The sequence below is a fragment of the Elgaria multicarinata genome, chromosome 4 (assembly GCF_023053635.1).
Source record: "Elgaria multicarinata webbii isolate HBS135686 ecotype San Diego chromosome 4, rElgMul1.1.pri, whole genome shotgun sequence".
NCBI classification, from domain to species: Eukaryota; Metazoa; Chordata; class Lepidosauria; order Squamata; family Anguidae; genus Elgaria; species Elgaria multicarinata.
The window spans coordinates 580,339-601,498 of record NC_086174.1 but is presented as its reverse complement, the minus strand read 5'-3'; the positions used below and the strand labels follow the sequence as shown (position 1 = coordinate 601,498).

The window sequence follows — 21,160 nt, the reverse complement described above, 5'->3', positions numbered from 1 at the left end:
AAGTAACCATCAGAGCTAGTAGCCATTGGTTCAGAGGAGGGCAATGAGGATTATCAGGGGTCTGGAAACAAAGCCCTATGAGGGGAGACTGAAAGAACTGGGCATGTTTAGCCTGGAGAAGAGGAGATGGAGGGGAGACATGAAAGCACTCTTCAAATACTTAAAAGGTTGTGTCTCACAGAGGAGGGCCAGGATCTCTTCTCGATCCTCCCAGAGTGCAGGACACGGAATAACGGGCTCAAGTTAAAGGAAACCAGATTCCAGCTGGACATCAGGAAAAATTTCCTGACTGTTAGAGCAGTACGGCAATGGAATCAGTTACCTAGGGAGGTGGTGGGCTGTCCCACGCTAGAGGCCTTCAAGAGGCAGCTGGACAACCATCTGTCAAGGATGCTTTAGGGTGGATTCCAGCATTGAGTGGGGGGTTGGACTCGATGGCCTTGTAGGCCCCTTCCAACTCCACTATTCTATGATTCTGTGATCTCTTCAAATGCAGAGAACGTCCCTCTGATTTACTCTGTGGGCCGTCGGACAGCAAAGGATTCAAGAACGGTGCTCCGTATCTGCGCTGCTCCTTTGGGTGGGCACCCATGTCTGAGCACCCTAAGACCTTCCTACGGGGGCTGGAGTTTTAGGGTCAAAGTTCAGGCCAGCAGTGGTGGGGGTGGGCCGCTTCCTGCCCTGTCTGGACTCCCATTTTTCTGTATGGCTCCCTGGAGCAATGCTTGGTCAAATGAACTGCGCCTTGGTGGGTGGGTGCTGTCAGGAGGGCAGGCAAAGCTGAGCATGTTTATGAGTGGGGCGAGGAAGAGCTGTGGGGCTACAAGGTCCAGGACTTGCTGGAGGGGGGCGGGCCCTGGGGGCTACAGCTGGAGCTTCGCAAAGAGATCAAGACGTTCATTTCTTCAACAGCCCCCTCCCTGTCCTGGACCTTTACATAGGAGCACAAGGACACCCCCCCCTCCAACTGGAGTTCCACCGAGTTGAAACAAGGGACATGATCCTGCTTGGCGCTCCAAAGCCAAGATGTAGCATGGCGGCTATGGAGTACCCCCAGTATCGAAGGCCCCCCCCCCACACACACATCCCCGTGGGGGCCATTTACTCACAGGCACATCTGTGGTCAGGAAGGAAAATGGCACAGACTCCTGTGCGGGGACCTCTTGCCTTCCTTCCAGGGCCACCCGAGGATTCGGTGAGGGTGGGACAGACCTCTGGCCAGGGGGGGCCGGGGGAAAGCGAGCTGGAGGGCGCATTCGCCAGTCCCCAGGCACGGAACAACAAAGAACCAACCCTTGAGGCTTCTTTAATTTTTTTTTTTTTTTACTAACTGCAGTAAAATCATTGCTGAGCATCCGAAAGACAACAAAGACCAGGAAAATAGACAACTTCTGGCAGACATGAAACGCAGAGTACATAACCGAGATGACGAGGAGATAGGGGGCCACGTTCCGCATGGGCCCCCGAACCAGCTGTCCCCAAGACGAGGCCTTGTAGAGGGAAGGGGCGTTGCCTTCCGCCTTGCGTGCAGGAATGTCTGGGCCCACAGAGACTCCCGTGCGGGGACGGGGACGGGGGCCTTTGGGACGGGCAACTCCGGCTGCCCTCTGCGCAGCGCCTCCCGCTGGAGCAAGGAGGCCCTGCGGGGACCCTGGGTGCTGCCTGTGGGATCCGCCGAGGGAGAGGGCGTCAGGGCCGCGCGGTCACAGCAGCCGCACGGCCCAGGGGCCTCTTTGGTCAGGCCCACCCGGCAGCGGTTCTGGGTGGGCGGGAGACATCCGGGCTTTGAGGGCGAGGAGCGGCGCAGGAGCAAGGCGGCGCTAGGAGGCCCTAGAGATGCCTGCCATGGCTGCTGGTGCTGGGTGCCGGCGGGGGGTGGGGGGAGGCGAACCCCCCAGCCACCCATCCTAACCCAGAGATTGGCACATCCACAGTACAATCCGAGGACGCTGGGAGGGCACGCTCTGCAGGCAGGCCTGACCGGCCCCCACCCGATGCTGCCTGGCAGGGGCTCCTCCGGGAGACCAGCACAGGATGAGCCTGAGCTGGAAGAAGGTGCCGGGAGCGCTCCTGGCACAGGGGCCGCTGGGACGCGTCTCCCGGCTCAGAAGAGATCCCCACGGCCAGCCGGCTGGCTCTGCCCTGGTCAGAGGGCTGTCTCCCGGAGGATGTAGGCAGGGGCGCCCTCTGCCCGGGCAAACCCTTCACCCGGCTCCTCTCCCAGCTCCTCTCCCGTGGTGTCACCCCTGGGGGGCAGGCCCTCTGGGAGTCCGTTCAGCACCCCGTTGCGGCTTTTCTCCAGGGCCGGAGATGGTGGCTCTGAGCAGCTTCCGCCCTAGGGAGACAGAGTGGGTGAGTCAAGCCCCAGCGTTCCCCCCCCCCGACTCTGCTGGGGCACAGTTTCCCCAGATCTCCCCTGGGACCCACTGCTCCAGGGGCAAACTGCCTCCTTCCCGACCTCAACCTACCACAACTCCCCCCCCACTTCAAGCTCCAAGCCAAGCCCCCCTGCCCCGCCCCCATACAGATGTTAGGTCTCACTCACCTCTGCAGGGTCACGGACCCCACAGTGCAGCAAGGCGTGGTACCGCTCAGGCAAACAGCAAAGTAGGCGCGGCAGCACTGGGAAGATGGTGTGGGGGTTCACGTCCTCCCCACGCGTGGGGCCTGTGGGGGCGGGAGGGAAGGAAGGCAGCATCACTGGGGGAGGAGCCCTGCAGAGCCACCCTCCTACTGCAAGCCCCGGGAGCAAGGGGGGGAAGGAGGAGGGCAGGGAGGCACGGAGGAGGGGCAGCCCTGCAAGGGACCAGGGGAGCCTCCCCCCCATCACAGGGAAACCAAAGGGCTAGCTGGGAGACAGCCCCCCCCCATGGTATGCCAAGGTTTGCTTCCCCGCCCCACGACTAGATTTTACATCCTGACTTTCTGCAGCCTCCCCCCCACACACACGTACCAGTGAGGAAACTGACCAGCAGCCCCACGACGATGACGGTGGTAGAGTTGTGTGCGCTGTACCACATGTATGACAGGTTGTAGAACTTCCGCAGCCCTGTGAGCCTGGAAAGGGAGGGGGAGGCAGATGCAGAGGACTCCCTTCCTGACCCCACTGGCCAGGCCCACGGCTGAGCCCCCACCAGCCGGCTGCCTCCCACCGGAAGGACCATCTGTCAGGGATGCTTTAGGGTGGATTCCTGCATTGAGCAGGGGGTTGGACTCGATGGCCTTGTAGGCCCCTTCCAACTCTGCTATTCTATGATTCTGTGATTCTATGACCCTGCCCTGACTGCTCTCGCTCAGTGGCCCTCCCTCTCCCTCTCTCCCCTCTTCAGCGCTGCCCTCTGCACCCCTCCCCAGCCCAAGCAGGAAGGCTGCGCTCACGGGTGGGGGCATCACCCACCCCGCCCCCCCACAAAGTGCAAGAGCGGATAAAACACAGCACAACTTTGCGTTTACACGGGGCACTGTGAGTCATCTCATTGCTAACTTACTCCAACATGGAGCGGAGAGAGAGAGAGAGAAATCAGGAGAAGGAAGCAGACGTGGGAGACAGGGCACATCTGGCTGGAGAACCGGTTGGGAGGAGGTTGGGCTTCGGAGCCTTTGGGGCATCTGCCAGGGGAGGGTGGAAGGAGGGCGGAGGGCAGGCCGCATTTCACCCCGGGGCGTTTGGCACCAGGCCCGGTGTGACTGCACAAGCAGCCCAAGCGGTCCCTTGAGGTGGGAGAAAACACTCGGGTGTGTGAGAAAACAGTCCAAGGTCCACAGGGCGGGGGGGGGGGGGGGCGCATCCCAGAATCCCTCGCTGCGTGCGGTGCATGTGCTTTGGCAAACATCTTGTGCTGGTTGGATTTAGGTTAAACAAACACGGCAAAGGACCTTCTGAACCGCATTGGTCAGCGAGGGAACAAGCGGCCCCTGGAATGGGAGGGGGGTTTCGGGGGGGGCGTTATGGGACTCAACAGGCATCCGGGGGCGACTGGGGCTTCTTGTAACCCTGGAAGCTACGGAGCTTTAGGACAGGGGCAGAATGATCCACTGGATCCTGTCCAGGCAGAGATCCAGGAGGAAGATTACAGAAGGCGATGGCGCTCTGGGGAACGACAGCCCTGCCTGCCCCAGCCCCACGGCCCGGCCTGGGCTCCCCTTGCAAAGCAGGCCAGGGTTCTGCAGGGAGCCGCCTGTGAATCTTGGAGCCGCGCGACGTCCCTGGAGAGGAATGCCTCCCTCCGCAGAGCAGCGCTGTGCTCTACTCCCTGCCCCACCCTGCCCCACACCTGTTCCTTCAGCCCAGGAGCTGTTGGGGTCGGACGCCCCTCTTTTGCCTTTACCTCTCCGGGGCCGTGGCGGAGGTCAGCAGCGTTGTCATGACAGCAGTAGTCAGGTTCCCATCAAGCGGGGGGACGATGGGCCCGGGGGGCAGAGTCTGTGAGTTGGCAACCATGCTCCCAATCCCCACCCAAAACGCCATGGCCAGTCCAGCAGCCAAGCCGGCAACAGCACCCTGAGGAGGAAGAGGAGGAGGAGGAGGAGCGTGAGGGGATCCTGCCAAGGCACCGTCAGCCACACCTGCTCCGGGGCTTGAAGGGTCACACACCAAGGGCAGGAGCTGCGTTCCCTAACGCCCCCCCAGACGCGCACGCTCCCCCGGCCCCCGTGCCCCCGGCTTTGAGACTGGAGAGGGGGAAGTGAGGCGCCTCCGGCCCCGATCCTGGGGGACGAGGGTGCCCCTGCCCTCCCCGAGGGACACAGCCAAGTGAAGGGGGGGCTGACATGGCCCTAGGCCTCCGGGGAGATGCGAAGGGAAGCGGGCCGAGGGCGCAGCAACACTCACCACGGCGTTGGCCCACGGGAAGAACATGCCCAGGCAGAAGAGTCCAAGCAGCGGCCCTCCCACCATGCCGAAGATGCTGATGGCAGCCTAAGGGGAGAGGAGCGTGCGTGTGTGTGTGTGTGTGCGCGCACGCACGTGTGGTGGCGTGATCTCAGGTCTTCCACCATCGTTCAATGTGGCTTAATATTCCGGCTAATATTCTCAGCGATGAGGTGCCGGACGCGAGTTGGAACGGGCCGGCCCCAAATCCCCTGGGCCCAGCGGGAGATCACCTCCCAACCCAAAGGAAAATTTCAGAGGAGGGATTTCCCCTGGGACCGCAGCCTCCTGCGACCGACTGGGATAACAATTCCCCCACCCCACCCTGGTCAAGTGCTGCTGCTTTTGCCTTTAAATCAATAAAGTCCCCTTTAAGGCCCCGGCCCTAAATTACAATTACAGTAGTCATAATAATCCAGTTTACAAAGTCCCACTCAGCTCAGCAAGACTTACTTCTGATGGAAGAATTATGGAATAGTAGAGTTGGGAGGGGCCTACAAGGCCATCGAGTCCAACCCCCTGCTCAATGCAGGAATCCACCCTAAAGCATCCCTTACAGATGGCTGTCCATTTTCAGTACAGAAGTTTGTGACTGTACTGAAAATGACTTAAACCTGCACACGAATGTAACAATCCTTCTGAAGGACAAAGGGTCCTCCCTTTTTTTATAAACCGTCTCCGGAGGGGCCGTCCCTCTCGCAGGAGACCAAAGAAGGCCCCTTCTAGGGGCGGGGCGGGGGTGGGGGCTGGCACTGAAAATGGGCCATTGATGAGTATTGCGTCCAGTTCTGGGCTCTACAATTCAAGAAGGATGCAGACAAGCTGGAGCGTGTTCAGAGGAGGGCAACTGGGATGATCAGGGGTCTGGAAACAAAGCCCTATGAAGAGAGACTGAAAGAATTGGGCATGTTTAGCCTGGAGAAGAGAAGATGGAGGGGAGACATGAGAGCACTCTTCAAATACTTAAAAGGTTGTCACACAGAGGAGGGCCAGGATCTCTTCTCCATCATCCCAGAGTGCAGGACACGGAATAACGGGCTCAAGTTAAAGGAAGCCAGATTCCAGCTGGACATCAGGAAAAACTTCCTGACTGTTAGAGCAGTACGACAATGGAACCAGTTACCTAGGGAGGTGGTGGGCTCTCCCACACTAGAGGCCTTCAAGAGGCAGCTGGACAACCCTCTGTCAGGGATGCTTTAGGGTGGATTCCAGCATTGAGCAGGGGGTTGGACTCGATGGCCTTGTAGGCCCCTTCCAACTCTGCTATTCTATGATTCTATGATTAATCAGACCCACCTTTTTAATGAAACAAAGGGTTTTTTAGCCAGTTGCTCTAGTCGAGTGACTTACATGCCACAGCCCTTAAGCTCATCACCAGATGGAAAAGGGAAAAGTGGGGGGGGGGGGGAGGCAGGACGGAAAGAATCTTGCCGCCCGCTGGGAAGGGCCAAAAGTGAGAAGCAGTGAGTGCAAATGGGTGGGTCTGTCTTAGGGGCACACAATCAAAGAGGTGGGGGGACGACAACGGGGACGTGAGCAGAAAGGGAAGAGACTCCTATGGCTCTGTGGAAGAGGACAGAAGAGGAAGCCCCCACCCCACCCGCCCCCGCGATGGGTGGCAAGAGATGCCGGGAGAGGAAGTCCACGGTGGCTGACAAAGGCTTGGGCAGAAGGTGGGACTCTTCCGTCTGCAAGGAGAGCCAGGGAGGCGCCGGGGGTCAGTACCCGTGAGGCCTGCACCCTTGCAAGACTGGCCCCCGGCCCTCCACTCGTGTGGCCTGCCACTGGCCCAGAGGGAGGGAGGGAGGGCCGACGGAAGCAGAAAGCAGGAGAAGCAGCAAGCACCCTGTTTTCCTTGGCACCCGCAGGGCTCTGGCCCAGGCAGAGGGTGGCAGGAGCAAGCAGCCAGCGGCCTGTGACAGAGACGCTCAGGGCAGGAGGGCTTCCTGGCCATGTGCCGGCTGGGCGCTGGGCCTGACAAGAAGCTGCAACCCCCAGGGTCCCAGGGGCTGGCTCAGAGTCTAGCGGTCCAGGGGCACAGCAGTCTGGGGAGCCTGGGGCTGAGGGCGGTCCAGCGCCACCCTCTCAACGGCTTTGAGCCTCCTTCCCCCAGTTCCCTTGCCTCTTCCCGTGTTTGTCTTTCCCCCTCAGCCGACAGGGTGTGAAGGAACAGATCTGTCCTCTCTTTTTGTGTTTAGTTGGGCGTTACAACATTATAGCGTGTCTGTGGCCAGTTTCAGCCCAAAGGTTAATATTTTACAGGTCAAAAATTATTATGGGATTAAATTGTGTGTGTGTGTGTGTGTGTGCGCGGGGGGGGGCGTGTTAGTAAGCTTCAGCCAAAGGGTTAACAGTTTAGAGGTCAAAGTTCAGTTAGAATGCAGAGATCAGAAAGTTTGCTCAGGAAACCAGGAGCCAGGTCAGAGGTCAAAAGAAAGAAAAAGTTTCACACTCAGGAAATAGAAACTTAGCTTGCAGAAATGAACAAGAAACTTGACCTGGGGAGAGAGAAAAAATAGTTTTAAAGGATAATATTCAGAGAAAGAAGGAGGAGAGCGAGAAGGGTGGAGTCTTATAGGAAAGGCAGAGTCGGAGCTGCTGGAACTGGAGAACTCATTGAGAGATCATGGCCAATGACAGTAAGACATTCCTCGGAGAAAAGGCCTTGATAAAACAGGGACGCCGTCTACTGAGGTCACCTGGATGCGTTTAGCCCTTGTTGTTTTATTATCCTACTGCGCAGGGTTTGGTGTGATGTGTGCGTGTGAATCCATTTAGACGGTAAAACTTTTAAACTTCATTATTTTAAACTTTGTGGTCCTTAAGAGGGGGGGGGATGAGTAATAGCAAACCCCAAACCTACTTAAAGCAGATATCCAAGATCCAGAAAGTTTTAAGGCTGGTTTGGGCCAGGCAGCCAGATAAACAAGGATTTGCACCTGGAGACAGCAGTAAAGGCCACGGAAAGGCAAGAGCAAAGGAGGAGGGGTGGGACAGGACACACGGACACGGACGGACACACATGCTATTTGGCCCGTTTCCCCTTCCACTCCCGGAACAGGGTGCTGCTGGCCCATGACTCAGGGGCCAAGGAGAAACTTTTTAATTAAAAAACCCAAAACAGTATTTTTACAAGTGCATCGCTTTGGCTCCGAGGTCCCCACAAGCGGCCGCGCCAGCCGCTCAGCCTCCCCAACGTTGCCTTGACACCTTTCCCATATCAGCATGAGGGCCGCTGTGCCACGCTGGGATTTTGGATCCAGGGCAGAACCCCCCCCCCCCATTTTGAATGAGAAGCAAGCTGAGAGACCGGAGGGGAGCCAGGAGACCACCGGCATCCAGGATCAACCGGGAAGTGGCCATTTCCCCACATGGGTCAGGCACGGGGGAGGGGAGGGAGAAGGCCGGGGCTTTGATGGGCGGGGACGGGCTCTTCAGCTGCCAGCCTCTCGGCGGTAGATGTGGGTCAGCGAGGGAAGCAGAGCTGGGGTGGGGGAGGCGGCTGCCCTGAGGCAAAACGAGGAAGACCGGAACGAGGAGGCGTGTGGGGCACCCAAGGGAGCCTGCCCGCCCGCCCGCCCACCCCACCCCTCCCACCTCTCCACAGCCACACCGCCCCCCTTACCTGCAGCACGGAGCCCATCATGGAGGAGATGTAGGCCATGCCCAGGCAGAGGAGTCCGTAGCCCAGGGCTGGGGAGAGAAGAGGCCGAGGATCAAGACGGGCGGCTGGCAGGAGAGCAGCAGTGCCCTGTGGCGCAGAATTGGGGCCGGGACCCAGTTCTGGGCGCCTGGGGCTGCTCCTGACCGCCATTTCTCCCACTCACCCAGCAACTTGGAGTACAGCGTGGCACGTCCCTCGGGGATGCTGGCCACATACGGCCGGATCAGGTCCTCCATGGTCACCGTTGCCAACGAGTTGAAGGCTGAGGAGATGGTGCTGCCAAGGCAAGAGAGAATGGGGTGGGCAGGGTGAGCCCAGGATGCCCTCTGCGATGGCACCTTGCCCCAGGCCAGCGAGAAGAGAAGGGACTGACCTTAGGGAGCCGCTGAAGAGGCAAGCCACAAAGAGGCCAGGGAGGCCGGGCACTTCCTGCAGCACGTCCATCACAAAGTAGAGGACCATCTGCAAAGTGGAGGGTGTGGGGTGAACAGGAGTGGGGAGACACACACTGGGGCTGCGATTCAGATCGGTCAAAGGGGCACCACCACGGTTAGCGCTGGATCCAGAACGGACAGGTGAGGAGCATCCAGGGGAAGGCACGGGGCAAGAACCGCCAGCAACAGAGCGGCTGCCGTCGTCCTAGTTAGGTTCCAGAGTGAACGTCCTCTGCCTGCCTTTGCGTGGGCTCCCCCACACCGGGGAGGCTCCATCAAGGAAGACGTGGCCACCGCCGCTCAGTCTGTGGGGGCGGAGGGGGGGGCAGGGGGCAGGAAAGAGGCCCTTGAAGCCAGACTGGGAAGGGGGGCCTTGGTCTCCTCCCCAGAAGCTGGGGAATGGCGAGACCCTGACCCACCTGATCTGGCAAGGCGGTGCTCTGCTCCTGGCCCAACGGATGCTCCTGGTAGTAGGCAAACATGACCAGGCCGGTGAGGCAGCTGAGGCACAGCACAATCTGCTGGCAGGGGAAGACGGCGTAGCAGGAGCTGGAAGGAGCAAGGCGGGGGGCACTGTCGTGGCAGCCAGACCCACGGAGCCCGCGCAGCAGCAGCCCCCACGGCCGGCTTCCATGCTGGAGCAGGGGCGGCAGGGGCTTTGTGGGGCTCCAGGGCGGTGCCGCACGCACGGAGCCTGCCCCGCACACGCAGCCCCACGGGCTTCTGGCCATACTCACAGCACCGCCTGCCGCTCAGAGCGAGAGCTCAGGTACCGCTGGACTTGAGCCTGGTTCACCCCGTAGAGCGCGAGCATCATGAAGACCCCCCCGAAGGCCAGCGTCCAGAAGGTGTGCCGCTCGTAAGGGTCTGGATCCAGGCTGTGGAGGAGAAGGAAGGATGTGAAGCAGCAAGGATGCACATGGGCATGCCCATGCCCTCTGAGGGGACCAGCTCCGGGTGCGCCTGGGCCCCACCGTGTGGGGAAGGCTCGCCCCCCTCAGCCAGCTGCACTTACTCAATACCGGACACCTTGCCCCGCTCAGCAGCCAGCTGCCAGACGCGCCCCATGCCGCCCACCTTGACGGTGCCCACCACGATCACGGCCACCTGCCCTGCAAACATGACAAACGTCTGGAACACGTCTGTCCAGATCACGGCTTTGAGGCCGCCCTGCAAAGGGAAGGAAGGAGGGGGCTGGTCAACGGGAGGGGGGCAGAGTGGCTGGGAGAGGGGGCGGGTATTGGGGGCAAAGGGCAGTGCGCTTTGGGCTCAGCTCCTGTCCCGGTACCCCTGTGGCAGGGAGGCAGCCCGGGGCTCCGGAAGGACGGGGAGGAAGAGCACGGGCGTTCCTTCTGGGGAGGAGTGGGGGGGCTCCAGCTGCCCCTCCCCTCGCGGGGTCAGCACTTACCAGGGCGGTGTAGAGGGTGCAGACCAGGCCGATGGTCAGCACTGAGCCCCAGAGGTTGAAGTTGGTCACTGCAAGCAGGAGAGAATCCTCAGCGAGTGGAACCGAGAAGCGTTTCTCGAATCGTGCAGACATGACTAGCTGTGCGTGTGCGTGTTTGTGTGTGTGTTGTGGGAGAACTGTGGGTCATGGAAAGCATCCTTGGAACTGAAGGGCGGCGGCTGCCAGCAGAGCATGGCTTGGCTTAGCAGGATGGATGGACAGCCTTCCTCTGTGGTCAGTGGCTACATTGGGGAAAACGGCCGGATGGGCGGCCTGGCCAGGGCCGAAGCAAAGGCTGACCTCACGGGCCAGAGTTCACCTCGTTTGGGAGAGAGAGATCCTGGGGGAGGGACGAGGGACCCGCCACACGGGCTGAGGCCGGCTTCGCCCACCAGGCCTCCCATGTGGGCAAATGCTGAAGCCTTGATGTTGAGTGTTTGAGAGGGAGCAGCCCAGTCCTGGCTCTGCCACCAATGCGCCTTGCTGCTCTCTTCCAATGAACCTCTAGTGATGAGAACTTGTGTGTATTTAGAGATGTTTGCAATACACGTTGTCTTTGCTAGCTTGTTATTCCCTTAAGACTGTTTGAGCAATGAAAATGCATTCTGTAATAACCAGATTTGTGGCATCTGGCTTGAGGGACCACAACTCATGGCCTTTCATCCTTGAAGCCCAAAACACTTGCCCAAGACGTGCAGCACACCTGCCCCTGAGTGGGCTCTGCCCCTTGCGGCGTGCTGCCCTGAGCCTCACGGTCGGGAAACAAGCTGGTCGGATCCAGGCGGGAAGGGAGCTCCTCGCCTCAGGGGGAGCCCCGGTGTCGAGACCCTCCTCCAGCCAGAGTGAGCCCAGCCCGCTCCACCCTGCACCAGCCACTCCTGGGCAGCCACGGGGGCCCTCCGCTCCGCTCCGCCCTTGTTCTGCTCTAGCCTGCCTCCAACCGTGAACAGGGCATGCCCCACAAATCCACTTGAGCCCCCCGGGGTCAGGCCCCTTCTCTCACCTGCACTGAGCGCCAGCGCGGGGGCGTAGAGGACCACTCCCATGTACACCACCTGTGGGCAGAAAGGCAGCCTCTCGCTAAAGCATTCTTGGCCCCATGACCCACAGGCTGGAGGGAGCCGGTGGGGCAGAGGGACAGTCGGTTGGCTTCTCCTGCCCCACCTCCAGCTTGTAAGGGGTCCTGGTCCCAAGGCATCTCCCCGCAAGGGATCTTCCCTGGGGATCCGGGGGAGAGTTCCCAGATGGCAACGTCAATTAATTCCCCCTCCTCCTCTTCTATGGCGTGTGCATCCCACTCCACTCTCTCCCCCCACAAGAGATTAAGCTGAGAGAGGGTGACCTGCTTCAGGCCAGTCAGGGAGCTTTGTATTTATTGAGAATGATTTTAAGGAGGGGGGGGGGGGACCCTGCGCAACTTCTTGGCTGAGCAAGGATTTGGACCTGGGCCTCCCTGGGCCCCCACGCACACAGCAGAAGCCAGAGAGGGGCAAGTCTGTGATGTTTCAGAAAGGGGGGCTGGGGTGGGGGTCAGGGCGAAGGAAAAAAAAGCAGTTTAGTGGCTGGAGCTGGGGGGGGGGAAGGGGCCCCTGGGGTGTGTGTTTTGGGACAGGGGCCTCTGGCTGGCCCCCGTGGGAGCAGGATGCCTGAGTAGAGACTGGCCCCTGTGGTCCGATCCAGCCGAAGCCACGTCCTGAAGTTCAGAAGCAAGAGGACTAGGAACTTGGAGCAGAGGCTGAAAAGGAGGGTGATGCCCCTGTGCAACTCCCGTGAGCAGGGAGGAAGGGAGGGAGGAAAGGAGGCGCTTCCTGAACTCACCATCTGGAAGATGAAGGTGGCTGTTCCACAGATCCTCACGACCTTGTTGAAACGCAGCTCCAGGTACTGAGAGGACAAAGAGAGGCGCTTAGGGAGAGCCGGTGGGCGGAAACAGCCACGAGGCCTGCCTGGCCGGGCCTTGTGATCCCTGGGAGCCAGGGTAAGGCCACGGCCCAGGCCAGAGGGGGCTCCACAACCCAGCCAGGCCAGAGGCACGCACTGGTCAGGCTGGGGAGCCTCCAGAAGAGGCCGTGGCTGGGACGGGGGTGGGTGGGTAGGCCTGGTGTCGTGTCTCTGCCCCAGAGACCGCTGGACACCTTCCGGTTCTCTCACTAAGCGGCGGCATCTTGTGGCAGGTGGGGGGGGATTCTGCTCCCCGCCCCCCACTCCCACCGCCCTTTCCCCAGCTACAGCAAAGGGGCAGGGGCCATTTCACCCCCCCTCCATAGAATCATAGGGGCCTCTGAGGCCATCGAGTCCAACCCCCTGCTCAATGCAGGAATCCACCCTAAAGCATCCCTGACAGAGGGTTGTCCAGCTGCCTCTTGAATGCTCCACTCTTTCCCCACGACATCATACTGCCCTTGTACAAATCCATGGAGTGACCACACTTGGGAGACTGTGTACAGTTCCGGCTCTGTGTACAGTTCTCCCAAACCTTTCTTTATTGGTAGACTGCTCCAGCCTCATGATCACTTTATATGCCCTTTTCTGCACTTTCCCCAACTCTACAACGTCCTTTTGTGGTGCAGCAACCAGAACTGTCCACAGTCTTCCAAGTGTGGTCACACCATAGGTTTGCATAAGGGCAAAATGATCTTGGCCAGTTTCCCCACGCCCCCTCCAAACTATAAATGACCTGTTTTATTTTTTATTCTTTTCCTAATGACCTTTGACATGAGATTCTTTTTCACAGTCACTGCACATTGGGTTTATATTTTTATCAAGCTGTCCACCACCATCCCAAGATCTCTTTCTTGTTCGGTCACCGCCAGCTCAGATCCCTTCAGGTTATACTTGAAGTTGGTGGGGTTTTTTGCCCCAACGTGCATCACCTTACACTTGCTGACGTTGAACCGCATCTGCCATTGGGATGCCTTTTTCTCCCTCTGGAGCTCCTCCTCATCCTTTTGTGTTTTAACCACCTTAAATAATTTGATGTCATCAACAAACTTGGCCACTTCACTGCCTCACTCCTAATTCCAGATCATTTATGAACAGGTTGAAAAGAAACTGGTCCCAATCCCAATCCCTGGGAGACCCCCGCTATTTGCTTTCCTCCATTGGGAGAAGTGACCATTTATTCCTACTCTCTGCTCTCTGTTCTTTAACCACTTACTGATCCATCAGAGGGCCTCTCCCCTTATTCCATGACTGCTGAGTTTGTTCAGGAGTCTTTGGTGAGGGGCTTCGTCAAAAGCATTTTTGATGTCCGAGTAAGCAACATCTACTGGATCAACCCCAGTGTCCACGTTTACTGACACTCTCAAAGGTTGGGCCTGAGAGCACAGGGTTAGGAGTGGTGGTGAGCACAGGCTTAGGAGCACCATTGCCAGGGGAGCTGACACAGCTGACCTGCAGGACTTGTGAGCCTGGGACAGAGACAAAGATCGGAAGGGCTTGGGTGGTTGGGGGGCTGCAGGGAAGGGACGTTGTGGCTGCAGGGCTTCTCCAGGCTGCTCCGCTGTAGCCCGCCATTCTCCCACCCACCCCACACTCCCGCTCTTTGGTGGGCCCTGGTGGACCTGAAGCAGCAGGCGCTGAGAGGAGAACCCCAGAGGCGGGGTGCCACCTTTGTGCTCTGCCCGCGGTGGGAGACAGAACGCAAAGGGAGCCACGGGTCTGACTCAGCAGAGGGCAATTCCGATGTCCAGTTCAAACCCAGCACTCACCTCATAGGTGCTGGTCAGGCGCAGGCGGTAGAAGATTGGGATGAAGACGTGAGCGGGGATGAGGAGCCCCAGGAAGTAGGAGCACCCAAGGAACCAGTACTCTGTCCCAAAGCGATAGATCTCGGAGGGGACGCCCAGGATGGCCACAGCTGACTGGAAGGTGGCCAGCAACGAAAGGGCCACGGGCAAGAAGGTCATGCTGCGATTGGCCAGCAGGAATTCCTGGGTCGTGCGCTGCTTCCCGCCGCTCAGTGCGTGGAACAGCCCGATGCCGGCCGAGAACACCAGCAACAGCACGAAAATGGCATAGTCTGCCACGCCAAACTTTGTCACTGGCATGGCGCAGCCGTCCCGGGGCCAGCGACAGCTGTGTGGGGCTGTTGGGGCCCCCAGTTGCGCCCGTCACCAACTCCTGGCCATCGCCGGGGAAGCGCCTGGGTCGGACGGAGTGGCTCCGACGAATCCCACCAGGCTCCAATCACGCCGTCCAGCCCTGCCCAGGCTGACGCCAGCTCATGGCCAGGATGCCACGCACGAGCCACGCACCCCGGAGCCTGCCTGGTCTGCCATGGCCAAGAGGAGCCACTCTGGAAGAGAGGAGGAGAGGAGGCGGGGATGAGAGCACGGAGGCCCTGCCCTTCAGAGCCCAGCGGGGGAGGCAGCCAGCCTTCGCTCCGCCGTCACTGATCTCGGCGTCTCAAGGACTGTGCACAGGAGCGAGGAAAGTCGTCTTGACCCGGGAGTGTCGGCAGGCCTCCAAGTGGGGCGAGAGCCGCCGGCAACCAGCTGTAACCCCTTCAGGCCCAGGGCCCTTTTGCCCCTCACACAGAGCCCCCTCCTCCACTCAGACGCAGCAGGGACTGGGTGGACTTTGGGAAGCTGGCCAGCCGGCCGGCACACCAGGAGGGCAGCCCTTCCCCGGCTGAAGGAGTGGCGCCCAGCCAAGGACGTCATCCAAGCAGCCCAAGAGCAGCCGCACCGCTCAGAGGGCTCAGCATGGGAGTGCCGCCAGCCAGGCAGACCTTTCAGCCGCGGCCACACCCCATTCCCGACTGACCCCCGCCAGACCAAGGGCCTTCGCAGTCCAACCTTCTGCTCTCACCGGCAAGCCGTGAGCACAACAGCGGCCCCCATCTCCTGCCCCTGAGAGTGGAGGTCATACACAGCCATCATGACCAGTAGTAGCCATTAAAAGTCTCGTCACTTCAAATTGCAGCTGTGCGATGGAATGCTCCTGCCAGGGAGGAACGTTCAGCTAGGACGGATGTCCCTGACATGCTGACTTTCTAAGTGCAGAGATTTTTCTTTGTGGTCTGGAGGAGCATTGACTCAAGAGGGCCTGCAGTCTGAAGTAGCACAGTGCAGGCCCAGGGGGACTGACTCATGACCGGCGAGCAGCATTTGAGGACGGGGTGGAGGTGGGGACCCTGGCCTGGTCCCTTCCTGCCTGCCTGCTCTGACTCCTGGGCAGCACCCCTTCTCTTTGCGTGCACCTCGCCTGGCCCACCTGCTCTCTCGGCCCACCTGGGCGCCCCAGAACAGGGCCCCCCCGGCAGGTCGTTAGGGGCAACCAGGACATTCTCTTGGAAAGGCAGTTGGTTATCAGGCTCTGCTGCAGCGAGGAGACCCTGGCAGAAAGGAAAAGAAGGCCCAGCATCTGGCAAGCCAGCAGGTCCGGGGCCAGCTGTAACGGGCCCGCAGGTCAGCCGGCAGGGCCAGCCGGCTCCTTCTCTGCCGGGGGGGGCTGCAAAGTCCACCCCCAGCCAGGGCAACATTTTTAATGATGCCCTCAAGCTCTGGAGGCCCAGGGGCAGCTTCCCAGGCCCCGCTCTGCCCATGGGGAAAGGAAGTGAGGAAAGTGAGGATGGGGAAAGGAAGGCAACGCTTCCATTAAGAGTTCAGGACTGGTCTTCTCAGTGGCAAGCAGCCCCTCCAGCCCAGTGAGGGAAGGGGCCACCCGGGGAAGGGGGGATGCCGCACAAGAACACCGAGGGGTTGCTGCGGGGGGGTGGGGTGGGCACAACGCGGTGCAGCCGACTGGAGCGGAAACACTTCTCCTGCTCCAGCCTTGCTCTCAGGGCAACCAGACCAGAGCCCCCACCCCCACGGCTGAAGGAACCAGCCACAAAGGAGAACACGGGAGCCAGAGGGAAGAGAAGAGGGGCAGGATGAAGACAGCAGCGCCTTTCTGGGGGCGGGCGGGGGGGAAGAGTTCACAGGATGGAAGAGCCAGAAGAAGGAGCCCTGGCCAGGCTCAGCCCACGGAACAAAGGGTGTGTCGTGTTCCCCCTCCCACCCACCGCAATGGGACCCATCTGCGTGCTCTGACATCTCAGCCCCAATTGCTGGGAGATGAAGCAAAGAGGGCAGCTGGAGGGGGGGGGCAGAAAAGGGAAGGCATGACCAGGCCCCCGAAGGAGAGGACGGAGGGTCCTTTGCGTGACCCTGAAGGAGCTTCCTGGCCCCCGCCGCTGGACCCGGTGCAGGCCACGAGCACCACGGGCGGCCTTCAGGCGGGGTGTTTTGGGACATGAGCGCCAAGGATGAAGCACAACAGCAGATTCCAGGCTGTGTTTCTCTGCCCTCTTGGTGCACTCCCATTTGGCTGTGATTAAGTGCCAGAGATTATAAGGAAGCCAAGGTGGAGCACGGCCTGCAGGCATGCAAGCCAAAGGACACGGGAAAGGTGGGGGCGGGCTGGGGCGTGGGGAGAAGAGGAGTGAGGCAAGCATCTGCTGCTTCGCCTGCCAGCAGCGGAGCACATGCTGAGGAGACCCAAGATGCTCAGAGCTGTCCCAGAAACCTAGCAGTTCAAGTGTAGTACTTGGAAATGACTGGCGACTTGCAAAGTATACCGGGAGCAGAGCTACCTTGCAAAGTGCTCAGTGCTTGGGAAGCGTCCTCCATCCTCAACCGCATTGCTCAGGGAACCCACAGCTGAGCTGAGCTGAGCTGAGCTGAGCAAGGCAGGGAGAGCGAACATCCAGGCAGGGACCAAGGGCAGGATCAGGCCAGTCTCCACAATTGCCTGCCTTCCACTTACTTAGAATAGGAGTCTGCAGGTAACGCAGATGCTGCAAGTAAAATGGGAGGGGGAGGGGGCACCATGGAGAAAACAGGATTAGCCTGGAGCGGGGGGGGGGGGGGAGGCGCTGACAAACACAGCCAAGGGAGCAGCAGCGCCTGGCACTGGGGATATCCAGCAGCGCAGAGTTAAGAGGATTAAAGCAGCAACGGCAAGGCAGGCAGGCAGGCAGGGGCTTGTTAGGCGGGCCTGGGCCTGGCAGAAGAGGGGCGGGACCAGGCACGGGGGCCCAAGCAGGAGCCCAGGGGGGAAGGAGCTTGCAACAGCACCTCAGCCGAAACTGGGGAGCCCCCTTCCCTCCCCCACAGGCCTTCCCTGGGGGGCACTGCTGCCATTGCACCTGCTTCACAGGCCTATTGCAGCAGCAGCAGCAGCAGGCTGGGTCTGCCCAGTGTTCCGATGCCATCTCAGCCCCGCCACGCTCAGGCAAGAGTCGTGGACACGTAGCAGGGCAAAGTCCCTCTGGGATGCCCGTGTGGGTGCACAGCAGCAGCAAACTGTCCAACTGCCAGAGACCTTCACCATGTTTTCAAGCGCCACAGCGGGAGCCCTTCCCACCCCTGCTTTAAGGAAGGTGCTCCTAGACACTCCCAAACCTGAACTATATTCTACCTGCAATGCAAGGACATGCTTTGAGCTGAAGATTTGCTCCCCCACTCGGCCCCCACGGCACCTACCTGCCCAGGATGGCCCCACATGCAGCCCAACTCAACTCATCTGCACCTGAGGAAGGATGGTGAGAGGGAGCCCCTGCAGCAGGTGCCCCAGGCTACCCCCCACCCCACCCTGGTTTGGCTGCTACACTCTGAAAACTGCTGACCTTCATCCAAGGACATCCAGAAAACCTCCCAGCCTCACAGTCACAACCACCCTGCGAGGCATGTCCAGCTGAGGGTGTGCGTGCGTGTGCGTGCATGTGCTTGTGGCCTCCCTGGGAGCTTTACAGCTGAGGGGAGATTTCCCATACCCACGCTCACCCCACGAGTGGTGGCCACGATCCCCTTTGCACTCACTTAATGTCCCGGGCCTAGGTCTCAGCCACCCCAAGTAGCGCTCTGGCCAAGTCTGCCTGCCCCCCTCACCCCCCAGAAGCCGCGGTGCAAACGAGAGAGGGGAGAGGCCACTGGCAGGGAAGGAAGGGCACCTCTGCCCTTGGAAGACTCCGGCACTGGCGGCCTGGTAGCCCAAGCAACGCCTGGCAGAGCTCCAGCTGGAGAGATCTCGCATGCCCCTGGCGCCAACCTCACGCCCCAGGCAAGGCAGAGGAGAGGGCCCTTGGTGAAGCACTTGGTGGCTGAACTGGCAGCCTGAAGGCAATATAATAATAATAATAATAATGATGATGATGATGCAGCCCCCCCCCCCCCCGCTGGGCAGCTTAGCCAGGCGCGCTCTGGGTGGGCATTCGAGGGAAAGGGGTCCAGGGCTGGGGCAGGACCCCCCCCGAAAGGCAGCAGGATCGAGTCTGAATTGTTCAGACCCCCCGAGACGCCAGTTCACAGCCACGGCCAGCCAGGCTCGGACAGGCAGCCCAGCGTCCAGACCCCGTCTGGGCCAGGTTGCTCAGCGGGGGCGCCCGCGCCGGTCCCCACGGCCCCCTCGCGCGCGGACCTGGGACGGGGCCCGGGGCTCCCCGGCGGCGGAAGGGCGCGAGAGCAGCCTGCTGTAACCGCCGTGGGAGAGCTGACGGGGGAGGGGGCGGCGGGGCTCCAGCGCTTCCTCCCGCCGCGAGAGCAGCGGCGCCCGGGCTGGGCTCCGGGCACGGGCAGGGGCCAGAGGCGGCCGCTGGCTCGCCGCTTGCCAAGGGCGGGCGGGGCCGCGGGGCGCTTGGCCCGCGCAGGAGCTCCGCTCGCAGGTCCGCCGCGCACGTGTCTGCCGCTCGGGCATGGGCGGCGGCGGCGGCGGCGCGGCACCTACCCGGCAGCGCCTCCTGCTCTAGGCTGCCCGGCGGCACTGAAACGCCGTCGGTCCCCGAGGAGCTGCTCGACCGGCAGCCACTCACGGCGAGGCGGGGCGCTGCTGCTGCTGCCGCCGCTGGGGCTCCGTCGTCCCGGCTAATCCCGCCGCCGCTCCGCCAGGAGGGACCCACGTGCCGCCGCCGCCGCCGCTCGTCTCGGGCTGACAGCAGCGAGGGCGGGCAGCGCCGCCCCGTGACGCCAAGGGCCGGGCATGGCCCCGCTCCGCCGCCATGTCGACGCCGGGCAGCCCCGGGCATTCGCCCCCCACCCCCGCACGGGCCGGCTGTGCAAATGGCAAAGAGCCATGTCGCACACAATTAGAAAAGGAATCGAAAATTAATCCGCCAATCGCATAATGCTGCAAGCGCAGTGAGGGCGCGGTGCTCCGTTCCGATCACTGCGCCCCAAGCAGGATAGTGTAGAGCTGGAGAAGGGGGCAGAGGCGGGCTGGAACAGCTGCCCCGTTTGGGGGTGGGTGGGGGGTTAGCGTTAAAAAGCAGCAGCAGCAAGTAAGGGGCTATGGGATGGAGGTGTACACAGTTATGCGTGTTGTGGAGAACGTGGATGGGGAGGCAGTTTTCTCCCGCTCTCATAATCCTAGGCCCCAGTGGGGTCGTGCTATGAAGTTGGTAATTGGGAGATTCCAGACAGATCAACGGAAGGGCTTCTTTTCAAAGGCAGGCCTTCATGACCACCGGTTTGGCTATTGGGCGGCATAGAACTGTATATTGGGTGGTATAGAAATGCAATAAATAAATAAATTTTTGCTTGAAAAACAAGGCTGTGGATTTTGAAGGCCGTTCTCACTTGTTCTCTGTGCCAAATTCTAGGAGGAGGGAGCCTTCCTGGGCCAAGTCCCAGAGTGTGAGATCTGCTAAGGAATACCGGTCCTGCTGCAGTTGCAGCAACACAGGCGCCTCAGCAGCCACTGGGTGCCCTGACTCTATCAGCTCAGGCACAGGATCTGCAGCAGGCAGCGGCCAGAGAAATGACGTCGGCCTGGGTTCGGGTTCGACTAAGGCTTGCCTTAGATTTGGAGGGAAATGTTGTGCATTCTGGCTGGGCTACTGTGCAAGAGCCTTGTTGTATTCAAGGTCAAAGTGTTAAAAGGCTGCACCTTTTACCTGTGTTGGAGGACAGTGTTGGAAAATTATTAGTTCTAGGCGCTCAGAGTGTTAATTCTGAGCCCATAACCTGTTGGGACTATTACAGGCTGAACCAATGACTAGCAGTAGTAGCAGCGGCTCTCAGTTTAGGACGCAGCAAACAGACAGGACTACCGTTAGCTGTGGCAGCTGCATGTTAGAATCATTATTGGGCTGCATGACGGCCAGTGCAGTTAAGCCGGATCCTGAAAAGACGGGAGGTGCTCAGGTTTGTCCTTCAAGGCGATCTGGGGGGGGACGGGACACCCACCCACCCGACACAACGACTGGTGGCCCTCCAGATGTTGCTGGGCTACAACTCCATCATCCCTCACCCTTGGCTATGCTGGCCAGGAGTGATGGGAGCTGCCGTCCAACCACATCTGGAGGACCACGGGTTGCCCACCCCTGCTCTAAAGGACGAGGTTCATCGCCTGGGGGTGCTGCTGGATCCACTTTTGGCCCTGGAGGCCCAGGTGCCCTCTGTGGTGCAGCGACTCATGGGTAAGCGTAGCCTGGCCATGGTTATTAGGCACGCTCAGGTTAACATCCATGCTGGACTACTGTAATGTGCTCTGTGTGGGGCTGCTTTTGAAGACTGTCCAGAAAGTTCAGCTGCTTTACAACAGGTTGCTCTCCTGGGCCTGGTGCTGAGGAAACGTGGCTCCAGTGCTTACAGAGGTCCATTTCCAAGCAGGACGCAGAGCTCCGGTGCTTACCTTGAAAGCCCACCTTGGGCCCCCCTGGGCCCCCGAAGGGACGCCGGCTGCCCCATCGAGAGCCTCTGTGGAGCTTCCCAGCCAGGTGAGACAGGGGACAGTGGGGGCGGGGCGAGGGAGGAGCATGC

At 60.4% G+C, this 21,160-nt stretch overlaps 1 protein-coding gene across 1 annotated transcript; it reads right to left on the bottom strand.

Moving 5' to 3' along the window:
* Positions 1-1,995: 1,995 nt before the first annotated feature.
* Positions 1,996-21,105, bottom strand: SLC5A6 (solute carrier family 5 member 6). The gene is made up of 16 exons (XM_063123690.1): positions 21,033-21,105; positions 14,126-14,712; positions 12,234-12,299; positions 11,419-11,470; positions 10,377-10,444; positions 9,984-10,138; positions 9,706-9,846; positions 9,388-9,517; positions 8,908-8,996; positions 8,698-8,810; positions 8,496-8,563; positions 4,832-4,918; positions 4,329-4,501; positions 2,954-3,057; positions 2,546-2,667; positions 1,996-2,335 (listed from the first exon to the last, which is right to left on the bottom strand). The coding sequence occupies exons 2-16, from the start codon at positions 14,462-14,464 to the stop codon at positions 2,147-2,149; spliced, it is 1,896 nt and encodes a 631-aa protein (XP_062979760.1). The 5' UTR covers positions 14,465-14,712; positions 21,033-21,105; the 3' UTR covers positions 1,996-2,146.
* Positions 21,106-21,160: the final 55 nt, after the last annotated feature.